The 8597-nt window shown below is 41.0% G+C and overlaps 1 protein-coding gene across 1 annotated transcript; it reads left to right on the top strand.

The window, feature by feature from the left end:
* Nucleotides 1-570: 570 nt before the first annotated feature.
* Nucleotides 571-6078, top strand: prdm13 (PR domain containing 13). The gene is made up of 4 exons (XM_087805624.1): nucleotides 571-849; nucleotides 1770-1901; nucleotides 1989-2109; nucleotides 4670-6078. Exons 1-4 carry the CDS (start codon nucleotides 682-684, stop codon nucleotides 6076-6078), a joined length of 1830 nt encoding a protein of 609 aa, XP_087661750.1. The 5' UTR covers nucleotides 571-681.
* Nucleotides 6079-8597: the final 2519 nt, after the last annotated feature.

Below are 8597 nucleotides of genomic sequence, written 5' to 3'. Positions count from 1 at the left end.
TATAAACCCCTGGAAGAATGGCAGCCAAGTAGATTTAAAGTAGCCCCTGATTCCCAAAACTGGGGGTGAAAAGGAATAATGGGCCGGGATGAGGATTTATGGAGAAATTATACAGTGGATTTGTCAGCGAAAATATCGGAACTGTCTGCGGGACAAAGCCACATGCTGAGGATTAATGGTCGCTCTGGACCTTTGATTCTGGACCCTCTTTTCTCTGCTCTTGACAAATTGGATTTTGGGGATGGGAAGGTCGCTCGGCCCTTTTGTGTCTCTTGACCGTTTTTTTTTCTTCCGTCGGAGCGATTCATTATGCGTCCGGGGGTGAAGGGAAAGTCTCCATGTGAGCTTCTCTGCTCCTGCTCACAGCTGCAACTCTCTCACACTCACTCAAACACGTCAGGAGCACCTTACAGCAGCATCACCTCCCCGTCTGCATCCTCAGAGGTCGAGGGATAGTGAGGAGGGGGGGGAGGACCGGGGGGAGGAGGGGGGACAGGGGGGGAAGAGGAGGAGGGAGGAGGGCACTTGCACTGCTCCATCACTAGAAAAGCCGGGGAGCAAAACGCATCCGAGTTACTTGGAGGGCGGATATCGTCGGGTCCTCATCGTCCACTCGCATCCTCCTCCTCCTCCTCAACAAAAAAAAACAACCTCAGACCAAAAAGTCTCCATCCAGGCTTCATGGTTCTGATCTCACCCCACGCCATGCAACCCACTCGGGCGTCCACCACCGTCAGTGTGTTTGCGGACTGCTGCATCCCGGCCGGGCTCCGAATTGGACCGGTACCGGGCGCCTTTAAACTGGGGAAGTACTTGTCAGACCGCAAAGAGCAAGGACCAAAGAAGAAGGTGAGGTTTTTTTTTTTAAATTAATTAATTTATCTATTTTTTTTTTTTCAAATAGGTCTTTAAATCAAAAATATTTTTACTTATTTTTTTTATTTTTTTTGCCTCCGTCCGTCTCTTATAATTGGGCACCATTAAGGGCCAACATGTCAGTCCGCGCTTCTACTCAAGCGGCCCCTAATGGGAACTGCTGGGTGGGCGTCTTATTTTCAGTGGCTGGCGGGCCTGTTATCACCACGAACCGTTTAATCCTAATCTAATCTGCCCACGGAAAGATGCCACCGAGGCCTCGTTTGCTGGATGGCTGCATGAAAAAAAAAATCACTGAGGTGATGAATATTGAAATAAATGGGTCGTTGGAAAAGGTTGCCGTAATTATTAGACACTGCTATAGTTGAAGCGATATTTTATAAACGTCACTTAATATCATTTTATTCTCAGATTTTTTTAATGATTTATTCGTTTAGTAAAACTTTTTTGCGGTTTAATTTAATTAAACGGTATTTAATTAAAAATCTCACACGAGTGTTGCTTTTAAACACTATTCTTTATTTGCGAAACATTGTGATTTATTTCATTTTTTTCTTCCAGTTCGCGTCTGAAGCGCAGCCACTTATTGTTGCGGCTGTCAGTGAGAGTGTGATTGATGCGTCTAAATTTGTGGCCCCCCGGGGGGCCTGCGCGCGATCATCAGGTGCAATCTCCGTGTCAAATGTCACGCTCGGATCTTTAATGTCCGCCAACAGTTTAGAAACGCTCTGACACTCCTCAAATTCGTTTCCCATATCAAGTCAATTAGGGCGTCTTCTCTTTAGTCGATCCGCAGCCGAGCGGATAAAGACGCCCCGAAGTCATGCAACAGAACCAGAACTGGAACCACACAATGGATCTTAAAAATTCTCTTCTTTTTTTTCTTTTTTTAGATCCGATTGATTCGCGGCGAGTTCGTGGACGAGTCGGGTTGTACGGTACCGGATTGGATCGGGCTGATCCGACCAGCCAGGAGTAGTCAAGAACAGAATCTAGAAGCGGTGTCGGATCTACCTGGTGGACAGGTAAAGTTCTCACCCTGGCTATGTTTCGTTCATTATCTTCTCCGATCGTCGTTTAAAAAAAAAAACCCATCATTGTTTACCCCGTAGATCTATTACCGGGCCATGAGAGAGATCCCAGCAGGAGAAGAGCTCTGTGTCTGGTACTCCAACGCTCTGGCCCAGTGGTACGACATCTCCACTACAGCGACCCCTACACACGACGAGAAAGGTAATTCGCTTTTACTCAATCCCCCCCCCCCCCCTTTTCACCAAGTGCTTAAAAAAATAACATGTTTGCGGGAAATCGTTGAAATTAAATGGCTTTTATCAACTGTGGGCATGCCCTCAGCTTCACTCACTGTCATCCACTTAAACAGCTGCCAATATCTCATGCGTCTCTTCTCTAGTGGGATGAAAATCAATGATTCATATTCTGCTTCAGGCTCTGTGTAAAACTACATCTTATTTAAAAAATAAACAAGAAGATTAAAAGCCTGGGTTTATCGAGGTTACAAGACTCATGGGCTTTTATTTTATTTTATTTAAAATAAACAATATAATGGTTCTAAATCCTTGTAAAAATTACATTTTATTTATCCAGTCATTCATTTATCGTCACGATTATCATTATTGTTTTTTTTATACACATTTCGTTTCAACAAGTTAACTTTATAAATCCAGGGAGAAAAAAACTGAAACGAAAAACGTTTCATATATATTCATATATTTATTAAGGTATATATGACGGTGATTATTATTGAAACATTTAAAAACCGAATAGGAATTCGGAAAATATAAATACAAATATTACGTTTTGACATTAAAAACTGCTAAAGAAATTACTCCGAAACGTGTCTTTTAGAGAATAAAATCGTAATGGTATTTTTTTTTTTTTAAAGTTAAATATCGGATTTCGTTTTTGAAAAATACATTTCGGAAAAACAAATCAATATTTCTTAAACATTTTTTTTTTTAATATAGGTCGATATTTAAATATTGAGAAGGCTCACCAATGTAAAGGGGAGAGTCATCAATTTAACTGAAGAAATAAAACGAATTAAATGAACGCTCGGGATTATGGATTACGTTTGAAAAAAAAGAAGAAGAGAAGTAAAAACAAATTGTTAAATTAGTAAACGTTCTATCGTATCTGGGGATTTTTTCTACAGGTGATTGAAATAAAACGTTTCAATTGTTCAACACGTGCAATTGAAAATATTATTTTAAAACATTAACAAACAACTTTTAATTCGATTGTTTGGTATATTGATTTGCGTTTGGGGGATTAGAGTTAATCTTTATAATCCAGCCAGGACACCAGCTAAATCTGTGGTAATCCGTTCCCAGATTATTAAATCCAAACGTAAAGATGAATCTAATTTAACAAGGAATTATGTGGGATTATTTTTCCCTGACTGTAGCGACCATAATTGGATTGGAGGAGGAGGAAGAAAAAAAAAATCCAGAATTAACGCGTCGGTGTAATTGAACGAGAAGGTTAACAAATGTCAGCGTCATTAAAAATTCATGAATTCAAAAGCTAATAAATAGTAAAAAACAAGTGTTTCACGGTGAATTAGGAGCCCGAGTTCAGGTATTGTGGCCCCATGAATGAGAACTTTTATGTGGGCTGTATATTGGCCCGCTGGTGCGGCCCGTGTGGACGCTCCGGGACGGTCGCCGCGTCAACAGATGGGCCCGCGTCTTTTGTCTGCGTGGACTTGCGATTTCAAGCTCCAGCTGCCGTCACTTCCACGGTGGACCGAGACCACTGTGGGGAAAGTCGCGCCAGATTGGACGGGGCGTTTTTTTTTTTTTTGCTCTTTTGACGCGGATGAGAAACAATGAGCTCGACGAGGATTACACAGTCATTACATCTAGATGAACCCCCCGAGTGCTCGAGTCCTGGAGGAGGTCGCGGGACATTTGGTTTCGATCGAGGCCTCCCCTCAGAACACATTCATTATAGTCACTTTCTATCGAATAATGTGGGGATGATTTGCTTTTAAACTGTTGATTGATTATCTAGGATAAAATAATGACATTTATATTTAAAAAATAACAATACTTCTATCGGAAAAAACGAATAATACTAATTCTTATTTTTAGCTTCTATTTAACACGTTACAACTGGGATTTATTTTTAATTTAATGTTTACATTACCATTTATTCCATCTTATAATAGGCAACCTGTTATTAACAATGTAATATTTTTGCATTTTTTAATTCGATGTTATCTCCGAGAAATAATAATAAATCGTTTTAATATATCGCAGTTCCTCTCATCATTCGTTTAGTTAAAAAACAAATCTGACTTTGTTCAGTTTTAGTCAAAATATCCAACACATCATCATTATTATTATTATTATTATCATCATCAGGTAGAAATGGTTTCTTTGGCACGACTTTTATTTTTTCGTCGGTGTTTCAACAATATCTAAACCAATAAAAAAGACTAGATTTACTCACAGAAATTAATTAAATAAATCCAAACCTGTTAAATTTTTTTATATCGATATTGTTGTAATGCTCTTTTATTTATTTTTTTATATCGAAAACGTCAATTATATCGATCTCCTATTTGGAGGGATGGGTTTTATATGTGTCCTTATCAATAAACTAGGATTTAAGTGCTTCATTTAATAATATTAATTAATTTTTGGCACAATTGTTTGGCCTCGGATCGCCACGTAAGATACATTTTACGCACACAACGATGGCTAAAATGAAGTTTTTGGTCAAATAATTTTTGGTTCAACATTGACCTAATGTTCCGTTCGTTCCTCAGGTGACGAGCGCTACATCTGCTGGTACTGCTGGAGGATCTTCAAACACCCGAACACCCTGAAGGCGCACGTCCACTTCCACTGCGCGCTCAGCAACGGACGCGGCTTCGTCAGCGCCGAGCAGGCCCGAGGAACCGAGACCTTCAGCAGGTCCCCCAAGTCCGGGGACATCCCCAACACCTCCACCTCCCCCAGGACGGGTCACTCCTCGGTCTCGGAGTCCGGCAGGAGGGGGTCTGGACTCGGGAAGAAGATCAGCTCCGAGGAGCAGGACCGAGCCCTGGACATGAGCGTAACCTCGGCCAGGAGCCAGGGTCACCTGCTGGGACTCGGCGCGGCCTCCTCGGTGCTCAGCACCATGGGCTTCCACCCGGGGGTCCGATCCGCCTTCAAGCCCACCGGGATCTCCAAACTGCCGGACTCCACCAGGGAGGACGCCGCGAAGATGGCGAGTCTGGGGTTCGGCAAACTCATCGGACACATGAAACCGGTGCGCGAGGGGGGTCTGGCGGGGCCCCCCAAGTGCGCCCCGGGGGTCATGGACTCTCAGATGGTTCCGTGCGCGAACGCCATCCGGGGGTTCCCGCTCCTGCCGCACGCGGAGGAGTCGTCCGCGTTCAAGCACGTGGAGAGCCGGGTTCACCCCGGGTTATCCCCGTCCCGGTACCCCCAGATCCCGCCCGGGCTGAACTTTGACCGCTTCTCTCTGCCGCACCTGGACGGCGTGAAGGGGTACGGGGGGGACTGCAACATCCCCCTGATGCCCTTCACCGTCTACAACGGGGAGCTCCTGTACAGCCCCCCCTACTACCCGCTCAAGTTCCACTTCAGCAACCTCCTCAAGTACCCGGAGTCCGTGTCCTACTTCGGATCCCCGTCCCTGAACCAGGACCTGGGCTCCATCACCAACATAGACCGCGAGATCGCCATGCACACGCAACAGCTGTCCGAGATCGCGGCGGAGAAGAACCGGGTCAGGATGGACTCCATCCCCGCGGGCAGCACCAGCAGCCCCGGGGCCGGGAAGCCCAAGAAGGGCCACCTGTGTCTCTACTGCGGCAAGCTGTACTCCAGGAAATACGGTCTGAAGATCCACATGAGGACTCACACCGGGTACAAGCCGCTGAAGTGCAAGGTCTGCTTCCGACCCTTCGGGGACCCCAGTAACCTCAACAAGCATATCCGGCTGCACGCGGAGGGGAACACGCCCTACAGGTGCGACTTCTGCGGGAAGGTGCTGGTGCGGAGGAGGGACCTGGAGAGACACGTCAAGTCCAGGCACCCCGGGCAGACCGTGAAGAAGCTGGAGGAGAAGCAGGAGGAGTTCGAGGAGCAGAAGAGCGACAGCGACGTGGACGTGTGCTTCACGGACGAGCAGAGCGACCAGGAGTCCCCCAAGACCGCGGACTGAGTCTCACCTGTGGACCCCTTCCATAGAACTATCTCCATGTTGAGGACTTATCACTGATGCGTTGACATCAAAGTTTAATTTATTCGAAAAACTTTCTTAAAGTCTCATTGAAAAAAAAAAAAACGGGTTTTGCAAAAAAAAAAAAGGTTATTTAAAAATAAAACCATTGATTTAAAAAAAAACTATGACAAACCTCTTGGTCGCACTTTATGGGGAAAATAAAACATGCGAACAACATGGGAATAATTTATGCTATACATAGCGTGACGTCATCACCTGCTGTACTCACGGTATATTTGCACTTTGCCGCCAAGGTTTTATTTAAGGAATCGTTTCTAGAGAGAAATTGTATTTCCTAGTGTACAAATTAAAAAAAAAAAATGTAAATGATATTTTACATTCCAGTAGAGAATTGATGTGTGTTTATCGGTCAAATTGTTTTGAAAACAATGTTCGACTACTGTCCAATAAATGTTATTTTTGTTTTGTTTTTGAGGAATAAACTGGAAATTTAAAATATATTATTGTTTGTGACACGTTTATTTTTTAATGTGTATGAAATATTTATATGATTGAATTTAAATACATGCTTTTACATTCATTTCCTTTTTTATCAATATATCGATAAAATAAATACATATAGTTTTTCACCAGCATACCGCAAAAATAGACTTAAATTGTGATTAAACGATTAAAACCAAATATATATTGTGAAATAAATACATGGAAATATGAATTTATATTATGTTTTATTAATTTCATTAAAATAATTACCTAAATTAAATCACAATAATGAATTATTTTGTTTTTTCCTTCTTTCTTGTATTGCCAAAATTACTTTACTCATATATAAATATATGCAAATTACTACTTATTTATGGTTGAATATGGTTTTTCACTCACTCCTATATATTTAATTTAAGGCACAAATCCCTTTACATAAATAATGAGACCAATTGCGCTATAAAATATTATATTTGTATATTATATTAAATAAACCATATAAATCAAAGTGACACATGCAATGGTCTTAAAATGGAATTAGCATTATTGTTTGTATAAATATATATATATATGTTCTGTTTATTTATATTCAAAGAAAAATAAAGCTATAATCACATTATAAATTAGGAATTTGAATAATTCCAGAAGACACTTTTCTACACATTCACTGAGGTTGTAAACATATCAAATAATATTGTAGATATTTTACAATTATAATCACAATAACTCAATAGAAGATTCTGTTAAAAACAAAGATTGAAACGCAGCTTTGTGAGGTTTGACATTCAGCAGTGTTTCTTGCTTCTATCCACTTGTTCCTGTTTTTGTTCCCAATCCCCCCTTTTTTTTTTCTTCCTGACGACCAACAATGTGGCACAGCAGACGCTGCCGTTTCCAATTTAAAGCATAAAAAAAAAGTCTGCAGGTGAATAGCATTGTCATCCGTGAAGGCGGATTTGACCTTGAAGTTACAACCGACATTCATTCATAGTAATGGTGAAAGAATCTGCAGATGCTGAGCCACAGTGTTTAAGGTCTTCTTTAAAAGAAAAAAAAAAACACCGACCACACCGTCGCCATGCTTCAGCGTGTTAGCATGTGGTCGTTTGAATCCACGATGTATTCAAGAGTCGTCACAGCCTGTTGAGGTCGATTAAGTCAGAATGTTGTAAACAACCTTGACACTGTTGATCAGACCTTTGTGAACAGATCAATAGTATTTCCCATGGCATGCATTTAACATAGAATTACATACATTTCAGGACCTCATGTAGTGTAAATTAAATAGATCAAGGCCAAAAATCAATTCATTCCTTATAAAAACATCATTGATTGAAAGAAAAGGAGAAGAATTTGCACCCCACTAAATAAAAAAAATGGAGTGCCACAAGTGCCGCCTCTTGGTCAGTTTTATTTTAGAGAAATAACATCAGGGGGTATCAAAAACAGTATAGTTAAACAAAATAATAAATTAATAAAATACATTTTTAAAAAGAAAATGTTTTTCACGACTGTATCCAATAATACTATATACTTCACTAGGGTTAAACTTAACTATTGTGATTTACTAGATCAAGGTTGAATGTTTTATTTTTTGGTCTGGAGTGTATAGAGTGTAGAGATTGGTTCTCCTTAAGCAACTCTCAAAATCTTAGGTGTTTTGTTTTCAACCGTGTTATGAGCCACACAAGCGTCCTCCAGCTTCACTATGTTTATCTGAACATTGCTAATATCTGAATACTTGGAAATGGTCAAGTGGTCGAGTCAGGGTCAGGACTAGAGGCTATGTTGCTGTTGTTCATCCTTTATCTATTACACTTTATTCATTGATGATCGCCCATTATTGTCCTTAAACCGGGTTTAAAAGTAGTTTTATTGGCTTGGCATGGTTACAACCAACATGCTAGTCTTTAAGAGATTTATTTGTAAATAAATGTGTGACACAATAGGTTTTTGTGTCAAACCTTTGGCTCTACCATCGTGAATTTAAAAGTCAATCAATTCAAGAATATTGA

The sequence above is a fragment of the Callionymus lyra genome, chromosome 13 (assembly GCF_982586985.1).
Source record: "Callionymus lyra chromosome 13, fCalLyr1.hap1.1, whole genome shotgun sequence".
Classification (NCBI taxonomy): domain Eukaryota; kingdom Metazoa; phylum Chordata; class Actinopteri; order Syngnathiformes; family Callionymidae; genus Callionymus; species Callionymus lyra.
This window is presented reverse-complemented; position numbering and strand designations above follow the sequence as displayed.

Excerpts from the sequence above, each read along its gene's own strand:
- prdm13 (XM_087805624.1), top strand. The coding sequence starts at position 682 with ATGGTTCTGATCTCACCCCACGCCATGCAACCCACTCGGGCGTCCACC. Across the intron at positions 1,902-1,988 it reads CGGATCTACCTGGTGGACAG|ATCTATTACCGGGCCATGAG; the intron begins GTAAAGTTCTCA and ends TTTACCCCGTAG. Across the intron at positions 2,110-4,669 it reads CCCTACACACGACGAGAAAG|GTGACGAGCGCTACATCTGC; the intron begins GTAATTCGCTTT and ends TTCGTTCCTCAG.